Source organism: Sceloporus occidentalis, unplaced genomic scaffold, assembly GCF_023333645.1.
Source record: "Sceloporus occidentalis isolate IW3139 unplaced genomic scaffold, rSceOcc1.0.p SCAF_243, whole genome shotgun sequence".
In the NCBI taxonomy this organism is placed as follows: Eukaryota; Metazoa; Chordata; class Lepidosauria; order Squamata; family Phrynosomatidae; genus Sceloporus; species Sceloporus occidentalis.
Window position 1 is genome coordinate 536,991 of NW_028317223.1, and position 23,877 is coordinate 560,867.

A 23,877-nucleotide genomic window follows, 5' to 3' on the forward strand; every position below is an offset into this window, starting at 1 on the left:
AACGTCAATGCCGCTTTATGAATACTGCCTTAGACTTGTGTTGATGCCAATTAGGGCTTCAAGTTGTGTCTTAATACGGTTAGTTTCTTATCAGAAAGATATGTCAACACTCTTGCTTTACAATGTCTGACGTAGCTAAATCAGCTTCTTGAGTTCTTGAATTTGTCTTCAGGTTTTGGTGAATGATGGTGAACTTCTGAACATCAGCGAAGAACAATGGTGCATTGATCGGATTCACGCCAACACATATAGTGAAGAAAGAGAGAAATTGTTATGGTCCTGTCCCAACAGGCAAAGAGCTGTGAAGGAGGCTGAAGGAGGACATACCGACATGTAAGCTTGAGCTAAGCAAAGTTTGGCCTCTCTACATCGATCGCATTCTTCTCTGAGCCCCTACCAAGTGGTGATGGTCCGAACGGTACTGTACAGAGTGCTGCAGTCTATATAGACAGGAGGGGTTCTACGTGGCCATACACAATGCTTATATTACTATGTTACAAAGAGTTAAAGATTAAATGTCAAAGGAGTGAGCAACCACCAAGATGAGACCCTTCTTTCTACCGAGAAAGAACCGTTTGTACCACATCCAGCATCTGTCTATGTGACAATGGGGCAGGTGGGTCTTGAGGACCCTACAGTTCTCTGGTGCACAAAGAGTCCTTTGCAGCAGCGAGGGTCTGTAGTTTAAATGCCTGCTACGGCGTGTTTAGTCGAGGATGTATCCTTATCCTGTGTTTCCCTGGAACAGTCATTTCAGGGGTTGGACTTCTGCAGTCGGTAGGAGGGCTTCAATGAATGCAGCGTAACGCATCAAACACAGAATCCCAAAATATCACCCATCTCTGTGGATGTGCTCAATTATTTAGCACAAAGCCTTAAGATGCATAGATGAGAGGAGAGCCCCTGGAAGTGATCAAGCCCATTGTAGTATTTCCTCCCCTTGCCTTCTTCGGGATGGATGTTTGCAAGAGTCCAGTTTGTCATCTAATGGGATATTGCGTGTAATAAACTGAAAGCTCTTCCATACTTTGTACATATTATCACTGCAGCAAACTCTGGGTAAGGTAATCCTTTTATTACTCTCTTACTTCTTTTATACTCGGAAAGATACAGATGGTTAAACTTATTCGTTCGGAATAACAGTTACTATACTTTGCAGAATGTAAGATATATATATATTTTTTTCTATATATATATATATATATATATATATATATTTAAATATATATTAAATATGCATATCGAAGGAGAGATCTACCATGGAAATTTATATAAATAATTTGTATTCATATAGCATGTGTGTTCAGGCATTCAACATTGAATTGTATTGTGTTAATCAATGACCATCATGAACATATATCTATTATTAACATTATTTATATTATTATTTTTATTATTATTATTATTATATAACTATAGAATATGACAGTGATGCCACTACAGGGGATCGGACGTTCAGAAACAGAGCTGGCCTGGGGATTCCGCGGGTTGATGATCTGTGCTTGCCGGTAGTGTATTTTGGCTCCGTCTAACCCTTTCGGTGCCAAAACAATGTGCCAAGAGTTACCCACTGTTTTATCCGGATACCCTATACCGATCGGTGCAAGACAATGCACTGATCACCTTCCCGGCACTTAAAGGGTTAATTGCACCGCTTTGCTGAACCCTTCTTGCAGCGTACAGTTTTAAGGAAAACACTGGTCTTTGCTCCAGTGGCCAGCTTGGGTTTAACTGTTTACCTGCCGGTAAAAAAAAAAAAAAAGGCAAGAAGGGGGAAAAAAAAGAACTTTAACGAAAAGTAAAGAACAAAAAATAGCAGATATTGAATTCATGACTGTATCAGAGGATCAGAAAGATATTGCAGTGGATCGATGTCACCGACGGTATCTGGCACTCAAGGGGTGGGCTTTTTAAACATAGATGTTGTAGTTAATTAATCTTATGTGACTTGTTTCCTGCAAATAGAATGCCGAGCGTATAGATTGCATGGGGAGATGTATCTCTGTTGGACTCCATTTAATTTGGAATTCCATGCCAGCCAATCAAGGTTTATGCAGGCAATTAAAGGCGGCATCCGGTCTGTTACATAACCGTACAAAATGTGCAGATTTGGCTAATAAACGTCCCCTGAAATCCCAAAGGAATTTAAAAAAAAGCTAACAATTGCTCCTATTTCTTCTTGGAATTTGGAATGTTAAGAAATAAACATCGTGTATCCGATCTTCAAAGCATTGGCTTCCTTCTTTATCACACAAAGTGGCTCCTTTGACGTCATTCGACGAACATATACGTCATTAATACCGTAACGTGACTATTGCAGTTTGAATATCGGTGCGGATGTGCAGAATGGGAGTTTGCCGGAAAACCTCTCAAAGAAACATCTAGCGATTGTATGTTGTACAGTCGGAATGTAGGTCATGCAACTGCATAACACAGCCGTGTGAGCTTTTCGCTTGGAGAATTAAAGTGCGATAGACCATTAGCCGGGAGAAGTGCGCTCTAATCCGACACTAATTGCAGGTAGAACGCGTTTTATCGATCCTGACGCCGAAGGAATAGAATCCGCAGTGTGTTTTATAAGGTCTTTTATAGTGGATAGGATTAAAATACTTCGTATAAGGGGTTAATATTTCTCTTTGATGAATCTACTTCATGCATCAGACATGGTTAACCACAAGCTCTCAGCTGCTTTGGTCTTGGGTTCCAATATTGGCATAAATATAAGGGTTTTTAGGGTACCCACCACTAGCTCAGCCCCCTCGGCAGCCACCTTGTTCCCCTCTACATAGTAGGACTGGCCCTGGCTAATGAAACTGCTTTTAATGGTCCCTTTTTCTCTGGTGCTCTAACTAGGGTTGCCATATCAGCAATATTTTCCCCGAGACGTATACATTTCACATATCACTGATCAGTACGCAATATGTATATATGTATATTTATTCTAGGAGTGCAAAGCCTGAATATTTATTTCCTCGAGTTGAGGGCGCTTTGCGTGGGTCTTCGGCACCCACTCCCCGGGCGTATCCGTGCGGTTGCTGAAGGGGAAACACTAGAGTCACACTCTTGAAATATGGCATTCGAGTGGTAGCCACCATCCAATTAATGGTGGCCTGTCTATGGGCATGTCATTCCCTTAATAGTCTCTATCCACCATTCACATCATCATATGGGGGTTCCTCAAAGATGACAATGACATCATAGGATCAATCTCATGGAAGTCTTACAGAAAAGCTGTTTCCTTATGTAGCTGCAGACCTTAGAGGCAACTGAGTCATGAATTAGCAATAAACATTTCACTTAGAGACTTTATAGGTGGAACGTGCGACGACATTTTGTACTTTACAAAAAAAACCCATAAATCCAACATTTTTCGTATATATTTTGTGCAATTTGCTTAATTTCACAATATCTATAATCCCTAAAATCAGTGATTTGATGCCCAATCAGGGCCCGAGGACCTATTAGCTGTTATGAGAAGTCTCTAATATTAGCAGCAGATGCTCTTTGCTCCATAATTCTTCAGGTCTTTAGAAAACCCAATGAGCGTGTCATGATGACGTCACTAAAATGGAAATGTGGAGATAAATGTAATCAGGTGAAGGAAAAGCCGCAGTGTAAATTATTATTATCGATGTCTGCATTGCATAGGGAATCCTGGAGACTGAGTCAGCTATCTGGCAGGGATGCGATAGGAAACCCCAGGCACTCCGCATGCTGTGGACTACAATTCCCATCAGGCTACGGAAAGATAAAGGAAGTAGTAGAAACGAAGGCACAGAGCTGACAGTTTGGGGATCACAAGCTGCTTGCCGTCTATCCTGGTCTATCATTTCTTGCTGGCTCTGACGAAGACCTTTTTTAGGTTGAAGTGTTGGCCGTTTTCCAGCGTAATCAATAAATATTTTTTTTTCTTGCGAATTGTTGAGTGAGCATAGCTTTTTATTATCCGTTCCATTACTGGTGACGGCGGAAAGCGCAGGATCAATCACTGGTTAAAAGAACGACTTGTAACTCTGTCGATATAGACGTTCTCCACAAGGAAGGAGAGATCGGTTTCTTGATGGGTACAGCTCACTGCTACATTCTGTTAGATTATTATCAGAAAGAGACATACGAGGGGAAAGACATCACCTGGGAACTCTTAGGGCTTGACTCTGATTCTTAGGGTTTTTGCCCCAATCTCGGGGTGAAGGGGCAGATTCTCAGGGTCACACAGTCCGGGGGATGACTCCTTCCTATTCTACACTTCTGTGATCTTAAATAAGACTCCCAATTGGCACCTTTGCTACAGAATGTTGTGGTTGGTATCCCTGCTTGAATGCAGGTGAATCAATTAAGTGTATGTTTAGTTCCCACGATGGCTGGTATAAGAGCCATTTGGTTAACAGATTTGGCAAGTAACTACATAGACGCTTCACAATGGGCTATTAAAGGGTTAATAATTCAAGGCCAGCTCAGGTACAGTCAGGTATATATATATATATATATATATATATAAAGATATATATAATGGGAGGCTGTAATAGTCCGGAGTTGTTTTTGTAGATGTATTGATGTCTCAGGCGGCTCTGTTTTGTCAGCTAAGCTCGCCAGGCATTATGTGGATTACTTCATTACTTAAAATGTCACTTTGAAATACCCAAGGGACCACGAGAAACCCCTTTTACCATATTGTATAACCTAAGACCCCACGCACAATGTGTACTTACTTAATAAAAAAAACATACGTTAATTGACTTAATACTGATGCTATAGAACAGAAAAGCTTAATTATAAGAATTTTTTTGTATCTGAATTGAAATCTAAAATAATGTTATTAATTTTATAAGTTTGTGAGGTTCTTCATAATTTGGGGTAATAATAGCAGTAGTAATAGTTTTGGGGTTTAATGACGTGGATAATGAGAATGACATTTATGTGACAATAATAATAATTTGTGTAATTCAGTAATGTGGTCAATTCTTTTTTATTAGAAAATGGAATTCTGTTGAAACAATGGCTTCCCGATGTATAGAAAGCATTAGGAAAAGGTCGATCCCGTGCAGCATATTGTGAATTAGTCTGAGGCTCAGAATATTCCAAGAATGTTTTATTCTTTAGAGAGAGGAATCTCAGCGGGATCGCATTATGTCCCCCCTATAGTCCTCTTGGCCGTGATGTATGTAGGTTAGGCGCTCTCCAGCTGCCCCTCAGAGCCCACCTCTGAGTCACCATCCTACCTGCTGAGCGCCAGAAAATGACATCAGTATATGACATCAGACATCAGTATATGACATCAGGATTTCCCCCTCTAATTGGGGATTATTAAAGGGATCTTGTTCTCCCCTTTCTAATGCATAGAGGGATTCTGCAGATGCCCGCTATATATTTGCCCTCTTCTCCTGCCCCCAGTTCCTTGGCTTGTAGGAGATGTGTTTGGCTTCTGCTTGTCACTGCGCATGAGATATACTCCTCAAACCAGATCCCCATGTGCAGAAAATCCTATTCCTGCCACTGATTGGCTGATTCAAAGTGGCGCGAAAACCGGACTACAGAGGGCGCCATGTGTTGCAGCTTTGGAGCTGCAGCTTCTTCTAAATGTAAGCAACTTTTTTGTTTTGCCGTTAAGGAAACGTATGCGGGTGATTCTGCGCGGAACAGTAAATTCTCCCTTTAAAAGCTCTTAGAATGTTTCTGGATCAGCAATCCCGGCACTTAAGGGTCTCTTTAACAACCATCCTGCTGCCGTCTCCTCATTAAGTCCACACTCGCTGCCGTCTCATCGTATTCTTAGCTTAGCTGAGTTTGTTGTTTTGTGGCGGCAAGAGATCGATAGAAAAAGGCACCGTCAACCCATCGAGCAAATGAAAGTGATTAAAAGCTATCGTGTTGTTTCTCCGCAGAGTAGAGCGACGTGGTATAAACACGAGAGCGGGAGCCGTGTGGATGGCTCTGTTTAAAGGATCTCTCGCGCTGTCACAAAAATGATCCATTAAATACCCATTAAGTGTGAATTTCAATGAGGACAGCAAATGCGAATCTAACTATAAAAAGAGAGACGGCTTTACGGAACGTAGCGCACCAGAAGCAGCGGCCTGTGGAAGGCGACCCGTTTAGTGGTTCCCCTCCAGAAGCCACCTGTTCCTGAGTGCTTCCATAGAAATGTAGAATTTGACAACAGATAAGACCCATTTGGCCCATTCACGCATCTAATAGCCCCCCTAGGTTAATCCTTGCCCCCCTGCCGAATTTGGAATAAAGTCGCAATGCGACTTTAAATCCCGTCTCTTTTTTTTTTTTTTAATTATTATTATTTTTTTTTAATGCGGAGGAGAGAGAGGGTGCGGCCTGCGTAAGATCGGCAGCCAGGGCAACCGATCTTACTTTGGCCGCACCTCGAGCCCTGCTACTTAACTGTGGGAGGGTCTTCTGTACTGCATAGAGGAAGCGGAACCTAGCAGAGTTCACGTGACATCACATGACTCTGCTCCAGTCCTGCTTTCTCTGTGCAGTACCAGAGAACGCAGAGGGAGGCCGCGCCCTCTGCTGAAGTCTGTGAGCGGCATCGAGGAGCTGCAGTGCAGGTAAGGGGGTGGGGAGGGTGTTTGAATGAGTATGCGTGATTGAGGGAATTAATCTGTGAATGAATGAGTATATGAATGAATGAGTGTGTGTATGGGATAGCATAGATGTGTAAGTGCTGGAACCTAGGCATGATGGGACTGTGATTGCTGTTAGCAATCACACTCCTATCATGCCAAGTCAGCCAGTACATGCTGAAACCTAGCTAGCTGCCCCCTTGTGTATTGATGCTGCCAGCAGTATGGGGTCTGCACATCACTTACAGCCACCCTGTACCAGCATGTACTGGCTGACTTGGCATGATAGGAGTGTGATTGCTAACAGGTTCATGCCTAGGTTCCAGCATTTACTGGTTGGATGTGTAAGTGCTGGAACCTAGGCATGATGGGACTTTGATTGCTGTTAGCAACCACACTCTTATCATGACAAGTCAGCCAGTACATGCTGAAACCTAGCTAGCTGCCCCCCTTGTGTATTGATGCTTTGTGTATACCTGCTATCGGCAACTGGGGCTAATATTAATATATATGGGCAGCAGGGGCATCAATACACAAGAGGCAAAGCCTGTGTTGGTGTGTGTGTGTTTGGTCATCTGTTTCCTGGCACTTAATTTACAGTAGGAATTATTTAATTTATATTTATCCAGAGATAAAATGCCCTCCTGAAGATGTAGTGACTTCAGGGGACAAAACGTTCGAGGCCCTGAAATCATTTAGTGGAAAAGTTATTTATTGTGTTATAATATTTATTTCAAGGATTTGTTGCACTCAATTGTGGCTTCAGGCTTCCCATGTTGAATGATCAAGTATTATTTTGGCCCAATAACAAAAGTATAATTCCATAGCACATTACTTTTGGAAATTATGAATGCCCCCCCAGTTTGACTGTGGTATCTTGTGTACCCCCCCTATATATTGTTTCTAGAGTCGCCACTGCTCCTTAGCCCCACCTCAGATTCATGCCTATCCCATGAATGTTTAAATTCCCTCGCGTTTTAGCCTTTACCACTCCTGCTGGGAGGCTGTTCCACTTATCTACCACCCACTCACGTTCTTCCATCAATGTTACTATAAGCAGCTGAAGCCTCCGGCACTTAGAGCTGACGGAGCCTCGCAGTAGAGCAGTTGATTAGCTGGAAATATCGCAATTTATATTTTATGTGGTTGGTTTGCGGAGACATGGAGAGTGTCTCCATATCTGTATATCTCAGATGAAACATTGAGATTTGGGATATCAAAGGGGTTACCACCATAGCAACCAATCAAGTAATACTGCTCATTCCTTCGCTTTTTCTACTTTGCTCATTAATCATAAACCCCGTAATGTTGCACCACGATGATCAGATGCCCCTTTTAGCAAGAGATACTAATGCAAAACACTTGCAGGACGGCAAGTGTAATACTTTATCAATGGGGCACACGTCTAAACATTGATTCTGGGGTAAAGACGTCTTATCGCCATAGTAACGAATGGAATGGAATCCTAAAACGAATGTTGAGACAAGAGTAGGGCTATCCTTGGCTGAAGAAAAGACCTAAAAAAGTGTCCGAGGTTCTCAAAAAAGCAGATTTAGGGCAGAACTGGTAACTTCCAGCCAGGGGGGCAAATCCAAAAGCCCCAGTGATACAGCAGACCAGCTACCCCAACAAGCTCACCGGCTACTACTATCCTATTTCAACGTGATCTGTGTAAAAACTCCATACATGCTGCTGAAAGTCCTGTATGTAAAGCTCTTACAGACACCTCTATGACTACAGGTCAAATTTGCCCAAATTCTTCAGAATTAGAGCATCCCGGGGGGGGGGGGGGTGGACTGATGCAACCCACCCCAGCCAGCACTCGCCCTGAACAGATAGACAGTCTATGAGCGGAACGCGCAGGGCATTTAACGTTTATCGTTTACAGAATGTTACAACGAACGTAAAATTTTATAAAAAAACCCAAATATTTCATGGCTTGTTTGCCTCTACTGATAATAACGCGACTCTCAGTACGGGGAAATGGGCCTTTACGTTTATTTTATGGGCATATTATAGGAGCCCAAGGCAAATTCGCTCAACGGGGGCAGCTTGGCTTAAGGGGGGGTCCGCCTGCGCTTACATACATCCGATCTCTGAATCCGGCACATTTATTCCTCGGGAGACGCTTCACTTTGCCCTGTTTTGCAGCTTCAGCTCCCGAGTAATAAGATTTTCTTCCTCTGTTCTAAAGTAGAAAATGGCATTTTTAGTGTCGTGCTATAAATGTCAGTTATTAATGCTACCCGGGATAAAGAAAAAAAGAGAGATACTCGCGGCATTTATTGTCTTAGTTTACAAATCAACAGTGCTTTCTGCCAGCGTGGCAAGCAGTGTGTACAAACGGGTATCGAAGCAGAAAATATAGACTAAAAGTTACTTAAACTGCTGAACTTGCATCATTTTCCCTCAGAATTTGGAACTTCTAGAGCAGGGGTTCTCAAACTGCGGCCCTCCAGCTGCTGCAGGACTACATCTCCCATACTCCTCAGCCAGCCCCTTAGCTGAAGGAGCATTATGGGAGATGTAGTCCTGCAGCAGCTGGAGGGCCGCAGTTTGAGAACCCCTGGTCTAGAGGGACCTCCTCAACCAAGGCCGACGGGAGTTATGGCCCAAATCTGTGATCAATTAAAGCACTTTGTTATGCATTCATTACTCCTGAAGGAACCATAAAAATTAGTGACTTACCTTCAGTAGAAGCTGAAGCCTTCGAGCCTCTGCCATGGTCTGACTGATTGGCTGCTTCAACCGGCCAATCAGTGCGCATCTGCACAAGGGTCTCACTAGAGCGCTCATCGAGCCAGCGCTGGAGTTGACCGGTGATGAGATGTATTCGGGCAAACTTATCTCCTCCATGGCAAATAGCAGGGGGAGGGGGGGCGAGAAAGGGGCAAATTAATACGGGGGGATGCTGCAGAGGGGCATTTGCAAGGGGCAAACATTTAACAGGGTCTTTGCTATTATTTGTTCTCTTCAATGTCATAGACCTCCTGATAGCTGATCGAATAAACAGCATGGAGAGAAATATTAAATTCTCTCTCTCTTCTGGTGCTGCTTGTTATTTAATTAAAACTGAAGACCCCCAAAGCATCTCCATCTCCAGCAGGGCCAGCCCAAGGCAAAATGCCGCCTGGGGCAAATTTAAAAATGCTGCCCCCCCCTACCCTTCCTCTCCCTCCCTATTATTTACCCTTACCCCCCCCCCTTGTACTTACCTTTCAGCAGTCCTGCGGTGAGTCTCCCTGTTCGGTCTTGGTGCCGGCTTGTAATGCTGAGTGCCGGCACCGAGACCGAACAGGGAGACTCGCCGCAGATGAGAGAGAGGGGCACCGAGCGGGTACTGACAGCTTGGTAAGCGAAAACCACTCGGCGCCCCTTTCTCTCTCTTTCGCTTTAAAAAAAAAAAAAAAAAAGGGGGCTTGGGGCGGCAAAGCCTGGATCGGTTGCCCCACTCGGCTCCATTGTCGGGCCGGCCCTGATCTCCAGCTTAATGACTAGATGGGGCCGGATGGGATTACTGCCCACGTGCCACTCAGTAACAATTACAACACACCCCGGAAAAAAGTTCCCAAAGTAGTCACTTTTGGTCATTTGATGACATAAATGCCTGGTTCCTTGACTTGGGGTCACACATTCACCCGAGGGGCTCAATCTGGACCCCCAGTACAGTTTGGATTTCAAGGAAAACAGCTCATTCAAAGTAATTGAGACGTTTAGTTCCTGCTAAAATTCTGCTGCACATACGTTATAATGAAAATGTAATAAATAATATATCAAACATTGATATTTAATTTGTTTTTTTTCCTTAAATCCCAGCTGTAAAAAGTGATATAGGATTATCCCGTTACTGGTCGGCACTAATCCACATAACACCCGCTCGTGATAATTAGTTAGACATTTCGTTTGTCAAATCTACATCCAAATTTAATTTATTTGGTGCAGAGAAAATATCATTTGCACTTGAGCAGCTTCGGTAAAAGTACAACATGCAATGAGAAAAGAAACCTGCCTGGGTAGTATTTTTATATTTAACATTTAGTTAATTTGTTTACATATTATTATATTTTTTATAGATTTTATTTAAACGTCAATCTTTCACCCAATGCAGGACCCTCCTCTTGACGTTGATGTTATGGTCAAAGCTGGTCATGGTTTCCTTTTCTATGTCTCCCTCAAACTTATATTCCTTTTTTTTTTAAAGGTGGCCATTGAGTTAATGTCATGGAGAGCAAAGTGATTGACTATCGTATGAGTGGTATGTATGACATTTCATAATATTGTTGGAACGTCAGACTGTAAATGTCCAAATATCGATTCTAGAATGAGCTGTGTTTTCTTGGACTCGCATACAGATGATAAGGGCCCATTGCGTTAGTTCATACTATGGGAATTGAGGCAGAGGTGAAGGACAGTCAACGGAATGGACATGGACCAGAGACGCATCCTTGACCAATTTTCAATAATCTCCGAAGGTCAGGAAGAGCCTGATAAGCAAGTATGGAGGAGAGTATATGGCAGCATTAATGGGGACATTTGAGAAAGACTACGACGATGTGGGGTTAGAGCAGAGTCAGATGGAGTAGAGCTAATGGGACTTTTGATAGAACAAGACCAGGTTAGAATCCAAGGTAGAAGGCAAGGTAGATATTGATGAGAAAGATTCTGAGGTTGAGTTAAGTTCTAAAGGTTGGGTACTTAGGAAAAGCTTTATGGAGCAATAGGGGGGAAGAGTTTAATGCAGCAAGGCTACTGTAGATTGTGATGGAACAAAAAAAAACAAGAACATGTTGTGGGAAGATCATACCAGAGTATCATGGAGTTAGGGACAAACTTTTGGGGGAAGACTGTGGTTGAGTTTCTCACCTCTTCCTCACTCCTCACCGCCAATGAACCTTACTACCAAAAGAGACAGCTTGATCTGCGTCAACATGCCAACCCTGAAAACAGTCTACAAGACAAGGATGTGAAGAGGTTATGAGAGAGGAAAAGAAGTGAGAACTAGCAATATGGTTAGCAATCTGCCAAGTAATGTGCAAACTACTAAACAAGACAGCTATGTCTGACTCACTTTACATAATTTCTAAAATATTATTAGCCATGTTCTATAATAAGATTATTTTCATGGTTTCTTGTTTTGAGTAATTCAGCCCTTTTTCTATTTCAATGCTGAGTTCTACATTTTTCAATGGGTCATGTGATACGAAAGAACTATGTAACATGGCTACAAATGGTTAAAAATAAGCAATTATTTCAGGGCATTCCTAAGAGTTTTGGCGAGAGCCAAGTATGACAATTCAAACTTACATGAGAACGTTAATATGATAAAAAAAAGCAAAGAACTATTATGTGTTAATTTCTATGCGTGGAAAACAAAGTATCTTGCGCTTGCATAATTGGCTCCGGTGTTTGGTTTTATTATGATGCACCCCATTATGCAAATTAGATGCACGGATAACTAATTTGCATCCCAGGTCACATGGTGATATTTCACAGAGCTAACTACTAAAAATTATTGAAATCTCTTCTTTCAATTAAAGAAACATTTATAGGAATATAAAGCATTTAGGTCTTAGCGTCACGGGAGATACAGACTTTAGCTGGTTGTATTTTATACACGTTACCCGGTGATACCCTCATACCCAGCGAAGATTCTGAGCTACTAGAAAAGAGGGGCATCGAGGAAGGAACGGGGGGCGCAGGGATTTGGTGCCCAGAGGTGCTTGGGAATACCAGTTCATACACACGGCATGTATCTGCTTTCACATGTATGTTCGTTGTGTTTCAGTCATCAAAAGTCCTCCAGGATGGGAAATCGGAATCTATATCGCTGGGGCGTTGACATTGCTTGGAGTGGCAGGTCTTTACCTGTGGAAGCTGTATAAATCGGGGGATTATCCATCACCTTCTCCTTTTCCAAACTATGACTATCGATATCTCAAGCAAAAATATGGGACTGCTCATGCGAACGTTAAAAAAAAGGTATGCTGACACACGGTACCGTTCAAAGGTTTGGGGTCAATGAGCTGCTTATATGGGAAAAAGGACATTTCGAGCTGTGACATAATTGCAAAAGGGTTTTCTAACGATCAGTTAGCCTTTTAAACTTAAACTTGGATCAGCGAACACAACGTGCCATTGGAACACAGGAGTGATGGGAGTGATAAAGGGCCATCGGAACACAGGAGTGATGGGAGTGATAAAGGGTCGTTGGAACACAGGAGTGATGGGAGTGATAAAGGGCCATTGGAACACAGGAGTGAGGGGAGTGATATAGGGCCATTGGAACACAGGAGTGATGGGAGTGATAAAGGGCCATTGGAACACAGGAGTGATGGGAGTGATAAAGGGCCATTGGAGCACAGGAGTGATGGGAGTGATAAAGGGCCATCGGAACACAGGAGTGATGGGAGTGATAAAGGGTCGTTGGAACACAGGAGTGATGGGAGTGATAAAGGGCCATTGGAACACAGGAGTGAGGGGAGTGATATAGGGCCATTGGAACACAGGAGTGATGGGAGTTATAAAGGGCCATTGGAACACAGGAGTGATGGGAGTGATAAAGGGCCATTGGAGCACAGGAGTGATGGGAGTGATAAAGGGCCATTGGAACACAGGAGTGATGGGAGTGATATAGGGCCATTGGAACACAGGAGTGATGGGAGTGATAAAGGACCATAGGAACCCAGAAGTGATGGGAGTGATAAAGGCCTCTGTACGCTTATGAAGAGATTCCATTAAAAATCAGCCATTTCCAGCTACAATAGTCATTTACAACATTAACCCCGTCTGCGCTGGATTTCTGATTCATTTCATGTTATTTTAATGAACAACATTTGCTTTTCTTCCATTTACGAGGAGATTTCTAAGTGACCCCAAACCTTTGAATAGTAGAGTGTATATATTCATATAGTATATATTATCCTGTTTGTAAATATTTATAATACTGTACTATATATATAGTATTTCATTAACTGAATGCATCTTCTACTCCACTAAGTATCTCTGCATCTATTTTAACAAACAAGCACTTCTTTCCGATTATCCTAACCGGGCTTCATGTACGAAGGGCTGTTGGTTCATTATCGTGATGGCCCTTGCAGGTTGTCAATGAAAGCCTTGATCAATAGAACCCCCCCCCCCCCAGCTTCCTAGAAAGCACAATAATTGTTTAATAAGTTCCGCAGTGTTGTTATTTTAAGTGAGTTGGGGAGGCTTGCAGCCATTGCTGAACACATGATGTGTGTACGCTTTCTGAAACACCATACAACTTTTGATATCTTGCGAGGGTCCCCAATGTGTGACCAGGACAGGGCCGACAAGGGCGCTGCTTTGATAAGCAGAAGCCCTTTGTGTGTTGTGTGTGTCATTCCACATCTAGCCACCGGGGGAACTATTGTAACAAGGGCTGCATGCAGCCTTTACACCTGGACTGGATTATTTCTATGATCCTTTTATATAATCCATTGAGATTTGTTTTATATGGCATTGTTAGCCAAAAGTTTTGGGACACTTTATTATCACTATTAGCTTGGGCTTGCCCCTGGGCTAAATGGTGCCAGCATCCCCTTGTGTCTACCTATACTCCTAACTCATTGCACTTTTTTCTTCACTGATTCATAAAACAGGCGTTTACTATACCTTTAAGACACTAATTAAGATGCAAATCCTCAGCATGTATGGTAATCTATCCTGTTCGTACAACAGATAATTAAAAAGTTGGAAAGCAAAGTCACTTCCGTGCCCAGTAGGAAAATCAAAGTAGATATCAGTAATTGTTTGGTAAATTACCCGAGAGGGAAATTCATGAATATAAACTAATAAATGTTCCCTGTCTGAGTGCACATGGTGTGTCTTGGAGGGGAAATAATAAAGCGTATGATGCCATGTGCAAATCTTAAAGTGGGAGCTATATATTAACACAATTCAGATAAATGCAAGGGTTTATCAAACATTTATGATACAAAGATGTCAGGTGTAACTGAGTGTTGCACAGGCCTTTGTCTCCTGCTCGCTCGTTGTGTAGCTTGGTGTGATCTATGCCGTGGGTAATATTCTTTCACTTCCAATGTGAACACTAAATGAACTTGGTCCTCTAACCTGAAATGACCCTTCTTAAAGTCAGCATTGGGTTAATCAGTCTAAGTATAGCTGGAGAGCCAACATTGGTTAGGGCAGGGCTTAAGCTGATCGCTTGGCTTAGCTTTAGTTCATTGTGAGTTAAGTTGTAGAGCCAACATTGGTTAGATCTGGGCTGGAGCCCATTGCGTTGCTTGGCTTCACAAGATTGGTGCAGTAAATGCTTGTGCCGGGCTCTTCTTCTCACCTGGATTTTGGTCTTCTCAATTGTCCATATGGTTGGTCAGGTGGATCTTCCTTCTTTTACGGGTAAGCCTGGCTGTCCATATGCACAGCTTTTGCCGCACACTGAGCGGCTTGCCCAGCCGGTGCGGAATTAAGACCTAGATAGCGATAATAATCCACAGTCCCTCCAGTTGACCAATCATGGTAGGTGATGTGGTCCACAGTTGGTGGAAATAAACCATTACTTGGTTGGACTAGAAGTTTTGATTCCCAGACAAACTGACACACATTCCTCTACTAATTAGTAAAAGTTGAATGGGCAAACATATAATCTCCAGGATGCCAATTTAACAATTACTGTGGTATAATGTTTCCTAATTATTAATCTATTTCTGTTTGCAGAGAAAGGCTCCTACCGGCTCTGCAAACAATATGGCAGACCTCATCGATACTTACGAGAGCATCAATGAATTTGGACCTATGGAACTGAACAGCAGAGATATGGAGATGACACCATATGGCATGATGAGGAAATCCCTTTCTACCGATTCCCTCAGTTCCATATCTTCCATCGGCAATAATTTTGGCCAAGACTTTACTGTTGGACAAATCGAAGTCACCATGGAATATGTAGTTAATTCTAACATGCTACACGTTTCCTTACTACAAGGAAAAGATCTTCTGGAAAAGAAAGAAGACGGTAACTTCGAGTCCTGCTTCGTGCACATCAGTCTGCTCCCGGATGAACAAATTGTCGGTATTTCTAGGGTAAGTATGTTTCATTTTGGAAATAATGATTTTTATGCGTATTGAGAACTATACTGTATACCGATTACTTGAATTTTTTAATTTTTACCTAAACCATAATATTTTACAGCACAATTGTTCAGAATTTTCTGATTTTGGGCAAAGTGTGGAAAATCCACAGAGCTCTAATCTTATTCTAGTGAATTAGATTGCTTGAGGAAAAGGATTTAAACCTGATTGGAGCCAGAGGATATAATTCTCCCACCAGCCAATGGAAACAAGTCCTTCGTCGTACTACGCAAGGTATCCAACCAATGCTGGGTTAGCTAAGAGCATTGTCTAATCAAATGGTCGCACCTACTATATGTTACATGGTTATCGTTATGATCATGTTAAAGAACAGTGGAACGCCCGTCACCATATGATATCATGGTATGACATCAGATGACATCAGATCATCAACCTACCTGTTCTCCAGGTCACAATCCCTGAAGAAGGACAGGCATTGTAACTGAAAATGTCTACGTATCATGAGCAATTGGAGGGTCTCGTGTCCCTTTTAACATTTTTAGAATGCCTGTCCTTCTTCACGGATTGTGACCTGGAGAACGGGTAGGTTGATGATCTGATGTCATCTGATGTCATACCATGAAACGCAGAAAAACATTATGATTTGGGACACATGGCACAAGATGCCAGCCGTATAACTCAGAAACAATATTTCACTGCACTTATAACTAAGAAACAATATTTAATTTTGCTTGGCTTACCGTGTTAAATATACTGAGATCATCGATAGAAAAGCAACTCAGAAGTAGAAAAATGAAGCCATCAGCTGGAACATTGCACTGGTTACTATGGTAATTGCATCACCTTGCACCAGAATTCTGCGTTGCTTCGTCCCCAACACCACTTTATTTTGTTTGAGCTAGAAATAAAACTTTGCTACCATGTGAAGTAGAAGACTCCATTTGTGGATGTCTACCTACCAGATCCATACAATTTATACCAATATTCCATAGAACCCCACATAGGTCATTGCATAGTACAAAACAGACAACAAACTAAACGAAACCCTCCTTATAATGTGTATCCATCAAACAAATTATAAGGGAATGGTCAGAAATGGATCACGGATCTATGACCTGCACACGGTTCCCATGTTATAATAAGAGACACAAAAATATTTCAGCTCCATTCTGTGCATTGATAGGCGACAGGCCTTGTGAATAAGGGACAACCCAACCATCTATGGTTATATCCAAGCGTTATTACTGTATATATCGAGAGAGAGGCGCTCGATTATATTCCACCATTGTATAAATTTGGAACCTATTTACGATATTACATTATATTTGTGTGTGTGTCTGCATATACCGGTATATATGTATCTGTATATATATATATATATATGTATATATTCTGTTCTCCTGAATCACTGCAGTGAAAGGGAAATCCAGTTAAAGCTGGTGAATCGCGTAGAGATGAAGCAGACAGAATCTCCCTCGGGGCTCGAACACGCCAGGTTTCCAGCATCCCAGCGCGCGGCGTGGGCGTACAAGCTACGACTTTAATATCTTAGCCGCTCATTAAAAAGGGACAGCTCGGATCCCTGTCTCGCTGCTGCTTCCCAGTACGGCCGCGCACGCGTTAATTACAGCTCATAGAACAACGCGGGAAGCGTCACGAAAAAGAGACCTTTAACCCACAACTCAAACCCCTTCCATTCAATCCTTCTGCCCATCGGCGTCCTAACACGAATTAACCATTCGCGCTTCATTATTCCCCGACTTCTATTGATTGTGTTATTAAGAAACCATTAGGGTTTAAAAATGATACTAGGGGTCAAAACTGTCTTTATTGTAGATGAGACCCCTGGCGATCGTTGCTGGTTCCCATCTATCTATCTATCTATCTATCTATCTATCTATCTATATATATATATATATATACCAGTATAATTAGCATGCGCCAAGTCCAGGGTATACTAACTGAATTCTGCAGAGACTGCGGCGGTATGGAAAATTGATTACAGGCTCCACTTGTTTCCTGCACTGAAGATCTTGTAATTGTTGCTGGGTAGACCATGAAATTATTTCCTTTTGCCCCCCCCCCCTTCCTTACCGCAATCTCCGTATACTAAAATGTATGTCAACGTTCCAATAAATTGTCAAAAAATCCGTTGAGCAATATAGTCCCGGAAAATGGAACAAGCGTATATGCAAGCGACGCTGTTAAAGATATATACTAATAATTATGCCCTTCCATGATTCCTACTAGTCTAAAATCACCTGCCTTCGACACTTTCTGCATTTTAAGGATGTCATGAGGTCATCAAAGGACCCTACCCCATCCCTGGTTGCACGTTACCACTTGGTGGTGCGGTTAGCAAAGCAGTAGGGTCTGGGTGCCCATGAAGATTCATATTAAATAAGATATTTCAGAGCAATGTTCTAAGGTTTTATAGAGAGGGTGGTAGATAAATGGAGCATCATCTTGACAGAGGTGGTAGAGGTTAATACAGTGATGGAATGTAAATAATGATGGTTATCTAAGACGAGACCAAGGTTTTAGGCTTTACATCACGAAAAAGGGCCGACTAGATGGGCTGATTGGGTGTGATCTGCTGACAAGTTCCATGTTTGTGAAAATAGATTTTTGTACATATCTCCAGAACGGCTCATACATTCTCTTTACACCCCCCTTGTCGTGTATTAAAAGGGACGAGAACTGCCCTCTCTGTTTCATTTCATTATTAAATACCCCTGGATCAGCCATCAGCTGGATCAAGGGCCGCACTAAGTCAGTATTAGGGAATCTTGGTGGAGCCGCATGATCATGTTAAAAGTGATTTCGGGATAAATAAAGCTAAAATATTGAGTGGATCCTAAACCTGTAACAAGTAAAATTGGATATTATCCCGCTATCTGCCTGGTCAGAATCCCAGGAGCCCAAACAATCGACAGATGTCTTTAACACTTGAGAAGAATATCGATCGTCTTGTACTCTGAGCTGTACAGTGGCTAAACTGCTTTGTTTTTCCATTTTCTTTCCAAAATGTACATTTTTACAACGTTCTTTATTTTCTGATTCCCATTGGCTGGATTTCTTTGTAAACACATCCGATCGCCTGTTTCCTTTGTTGGAAGATATTCAATAGCCTACGCCAACTCTTCATCGTCATCTCTAAGGATATAGGAATCGCCATCTTCTAAGATGAACAGCCAAGGTTATTAAATGTTAATATCACAGAAGTCAACAGAATAGAATTGATTTGGGGTCATGAGTTGTAAAGAGTCGGTAATCCCACCCCAAAGATTGGGGATCAGTAGGCACTGTAATTGCTGTGGACTATTACTTCCATATGGACAGAAGGAACACGAGAGGAACATATTGCCTATCCCGGCTTTCTCGAGCTCCTTCTTCTCATGTCCATATCCCCCAGAAACACGTTACACGTTAACAAGGAAGTTAACAAGTTAACAATTTATATTTCTAGTCCAGAGACTCGTCCCCTTAATATTGCCTCGTCTCCCAATGCACTTTAGTAATAAGATCTCTGCAATGTGTTCCAGGAAGACAGACACAAAAAGTGCTAATCCGTTCACTTCGAACTCAAAACAAATAGAAAAGACGGCTGAGGAGTGATTGAGATGAAAGTTAAAGAGTTAACAAGAAATCAGAAATACGTTGTCTTAAAGATAATTGGTCTGGAGGTTTTTTTTTTTTCTAACACTGGCTGTTTTGTTACTTTTGTAAATGAACCAGTATGTATTTACGTTAGCCTTTATGTAAAAAGGAAGTACATCGAGGGACTTGTTTGGTCATTGCTGAAAATGACTGGAAATGAATGAGAAAAAGGTGAAGGTGGAAGAAGACCAGAAAAAATGTTTGGCTCTTCCATAACCCCCTGTCCAACTCATCTGCTGAATAGTTCCTGGAAGCAGAGGAGCGATTAAGTATGGTCCTATAGACAATTTTTGGCCCATATGTCTTCAGCTTGTTCTCCTGGAATTGCAGGAATCAATAGATTGTTGGGTTGCATTACCACTGGTGGTCTCCATTGATGTATGATAGACATTTGCTACTCCCAAGAACATTCAGAAAGATCCATTGTAGTCAAGGAATAAATAAGTGGGTGGGAGTGGAAGCTCTTGGTGGGAGAGGCACATTTTTACTAAATTTGGGGATTATAGTTGTTCACTTTGAGTTACAATTTCCTGACCTAAAACCACTTTGCACAAGAATTGCTCCAGTTATGTCTTATCATGAATGAACTGATATTTGCCATGGGATATTGTTTAAAGATGATACTACCTCTTTCAATGCTTGTTCATTCATTCTCTCTAAAGCCGAATGAATGAATTATGTGAATTTCCTATTCACATAATGTGTGTGCGTTCCATAACAAGTCACACATTTCAATGCCTTTCATCTAAAAACATTTCAGTGATGCACCATCTTCTGTTGACATACGCATAATTCCTTGTTTTGACAGATACAAAGAAATTCATATTCAGTTTTGTTCGATGAGACGTTCTCGATTCCTCTCGACCCGCTGGCTTTGGAAGAAAACAGCCTTAAGTTCTCAATATTTGGAATTGATGGAGATGAGAGGAATGTCAGCACAGGAGTCGCCGAACTGAAGTTATCAGACTTGGATCTGGCATTGCGGCCCTTTAGCACGTGGATATATCTACAGGACGTCAACAAGGTCAATGGACTAGCTCAATTACGTCGATATAAGCAATTTAACTACTGTTACTTGTAGATATATATGATACTGGCATAGAACTCACAAAGTAAGGCTACAGGATAAAGCCATGAACCAATTGAAGGCTTAAATGGATCCCTAACCATATCTGGGAATTCTTAGGGTTTTCCCCCAATCTCAGGGTCACAGGGTAAAAGGGCAGATTTTCAGGGTCACACAGACAAATTTTGTATTTCTTTTTGGCCATTCCTTTTTGGACAACAAATTTGTTTCCTGCCTTTTTGGTTTCGAACAAAATTACGAAATTCGTTGTCCCTCTCTCACATTCCCTCACACTCTCTCATACTCATTCTTTCTCACGCTCTCTCTCAATGTCCTGCCACCTTCTCTGCTGACCGTTTCTGTGCCTCTGTCTCCTTTTCCACAGTTGTTGTTCTTCCCTAACCTTATCCTCTGTCTTCTTTTTTTCTTCCCTTCTGCCCAGTATCAGCTCCGTTAACCAGGCCTCTCGGAGCGCACTCTCTCTCTTTCCTTCTATTGAAGGAAAGGGGAGAGGCTGCCGTGCGGAAGTGCTCCAAGACGCCAGAATAACGCACCTCTCTTTCTCCTCAACTCCGTCTGTATTATTCTGGCCTCCCGGAGTACTTCCGGTAACGGACGGAGCCATGGGGGAACACTCTCTATGTGTCTCACTATGGACAATGTTGATATTTCAGGCCGTGGACTCTGTAGGCGAGATTCTTCTGTCTCTTAGTTACCTGCCAACCGCTGAACGTCTCACCGTTGTCGTAGTCAAAGGGAAAAACTTGGCGTTGACAGAAGGAAGAGTCACAGGAGGTAAAATGTACTGTTTAAAAATAGAGAACTGTGCCAAATATAGATAAGGGTCAACTATTCATAAAATCATGCCCCCCAATATCTTACTTTTAACAGCGATGACCTATTTGCCACTGCTTTCCAGTTGACCTGGGTTCTGGTGCAGTTGACATCATAGACAAAGTGTGGTCTCCTACTTTAAAGGTCCTGTTCCACCTACTCTGCTGAATTTAACACTTTTAAAACTGATTGCATCACCAAAATATCATTCCTTTTCTGTTTAGTGGCCGATGCTCATGTTCAATTGTGGAAGCGGAGCTTGAAGTAAACTCCACTATTCTACACCACCTTTGGCCCAAATTAAAATAACGAGACATGAGACATGGAAACAAAAAATCAACATTCAAAAAATGATTCCATTACTATGTTCACAGATCCATTTGTAAAGGTTTACCTCCTTCAAGATGGCAGAAAGATCAGTAAGAAAAAGACAGCGGTAAAGCGCGATGACCGAAATCCTGTTTTTAACGAAGCAATGATATTCTCTGTTCCAGCTATTGTACTGCAGGTGAGCCATAGCCGCTCATTCATTTACATTCTAAAATATCTGGGGATCTTTGATAGAAGTTACAGGATACTTGATTTAAGGAATATAATAATTAGCTTGTGGGATTTAGAAAGGATTTATGAAAAAATTAAAAAAATTTACATTTTGTTGGAAATGTAAAAAAAAAAAAAAACAGGATAAATCAGATACTCAGAAGAGCCAAATACAAATAAAGATAAATTAAGTATATATGCCACAAGAAGGGCAAATTGCATAGAGATTGTAACAAAAAGCTAGAATCATACCGTGTGCAGCAAATAACAATGCGATCCATTTCTTTTCAGGATCTGTCTTTGAGGATCACGGTTGCAGAATGCTGCGAAGGCGGAAGAACGGAGAATGTTGGACACGTTATCATCAGTCCCACAGCAGCTGGAATGGGCATGGCTCATTGGAACCAAATGTTAGCTACGTTAAGAAAGCCGGTGTCCATGTGGCACCAACTAAGAAAAAACTAGAAATATATCAAACTGGGTGGGGGTGGAAGCTCTTGGGTGGGAGCGATGGTCGTCTCAGCATGGAAGAACTAAAAAATGGACACACGACACCACGTAATGCTTAGCGTAACAGTCTCACAACCTGTGTTTGATGGCAGCGAGCTTGCTGGATTTATGTTTTTATTTTATATAACATGTAATCGTCCTTTACAATGTGACATGTGTCATCTGCTGGATCTCCCACTTGGACAGACTAGGAGTGCTCTCTCAACCACCATGGTGGAGGACCAGGATGTGGGGCTTTTGTTCAATTTCCACCCATTACCCATCCACTTTATGCTTATGCCCCCCCTCTAAGGCCATTTTTTTAATGCTTAGGGGTCTTTTGTGTGTAAAGGCATCTTGACGGCATTTTCAGCACTGGTGGAACTGGCGATCACCAGGCAGCCCTGGCACTTTAAGGTCAGCTTCATGCTTACGCTCATGTCTCTGGCGGACAGACATATCCAGCCTTTGCCCGGTGTGCCGGACGGCTAGTTGTTTGAAGCCCTGGTTTTAAGACACTTGTTAAGAGTATGATATACAATCTCTTTGTATATGTATATTTTGCATGGCGCCTACAAAATAAAATCCTGACACTTTAGGGTATGTACTTATATGACAAAACAAAGCAAAGTTAATTTAATATTCTTTCCTACAAGCCTTATTTAAAAGAGTCGAGACGAATTAAGCCATATCCCCGAGCGTTGGCCTGCTTTTCTATATTAAATATTTTGAATGCCAAACGATGAATGTTTACATGAAAATCATAGCGGGAACAGATAAAAAATATTTATACATTGATATATTTCTAAAATAAAAGTTACTATTTAAAATACTATCTTATTAGTAGTTAAGGAACATTGTAACTAAAGGCATGCCGCCCGCTACTAGATCCATAAAGAAAAGCGACAGTTTATTAACCCCTTAAGGACAATGGGCGGCCCCTAAACCCATTGAAAACAATGCATTTTGAGCCCGTACATGTACGGCTTTGTCATTAAGGGGTTAATATAATTTCCAAATATTTCCAGAATATCCATTCTTCAATTACATTGTATCCAGAGTATTTTTTAATAGCGTTGATGATATTATAAAAATAACTGCACCAAATAACCATATTTTTCACTAAAACCGAATAAAAAAATTAGAAAGGATGACAAAATTTACATAAAATAATTTTTGTATAAGATGCCTACGTTGTAAAGCAGAAAAAGGAGCTGAAAATGACCTTCTGATTAATAAGAGAACGTTCTGTGATGAGTTGCCAATTATGAAATGGCATATTTACCCGACGTGCAGTGTCTGTTTACATATCTATACACTTTTGTACACGTGGGACCACTTTACTGCACGCCGGAACGTCATGAAACTAATTAAAGATCACGTGTCAAAGAGCCGTTCCGCGACGTGGCGTAGCCAACGCCAATTGACGGTCGGAATTAAAATTTGGAACAGTCAGCAAAAAAATGGTTTCTATAGTAATTGCGCAATATTTATCACCAGAAAAGCTCTGGGTCTTCTGAAAATAAAAATAAAATCTAAAAAAAAAAAACAAAAAATCTATTAAAATTACAATATTAATTGTGCATTAAATTAGCCGATTATTTCAAAGAACAAATTACACTAAAGCAATGA

At 41.6% G+C, this 23,877-nt stretch overlaps 1 protein-coding gene across 1 annotated transcript; it reads left to right on the plus strand.

Moving 5' to 3' along the window:
- Positions 1–10,799: 10,799 nt before the first annotated feature.
- Positions 10,800–22,221, plus strand: LOC149276249 (synaptotagmin-12-like). The gene is made up of 7 exons (XM_089503833.1): positions 10,800–10,833; positions 12,364–12,557; positions 15,282–15,647; positions 20,125–20,340; positions 21,057–21,177; positions 21,591–21,724; positions 22,048–22,221. Exons 1-7 carry the CDS (start codon positions 10,800–10,802, stop codon positions 22,219–22,221), a joined length of 1,239 nt encoding a protein of 412 aa, XP_089359959.1.
- Positions 22,222–23,877: the final 1,656 nt, after the last annotated feature.

Bases quoted from the DNA above. Each gene is read 5' to 3' on its own strand.
- LOC149276249 (XM_089503833.1), top strand. From the start codon at position 10,800: ATGGAGAGCAAAGTGATTGACTATCGTATGAGTG. The intron at 20,341-21,056 runs GTCAATGGACTA...TTGATATTTCAG, and splicing joins ATCTACAGGACGTCAACAAG to GCCGTGGACTCTGTAGGCGA. The intron at 21,725-22,047 runs GTGAGCCATAGC...ATTTCTTTTCAG, and splicing joins TTCCAGCTATTGTACTGCAG to GATCTGTCTTTGAGGATCAC.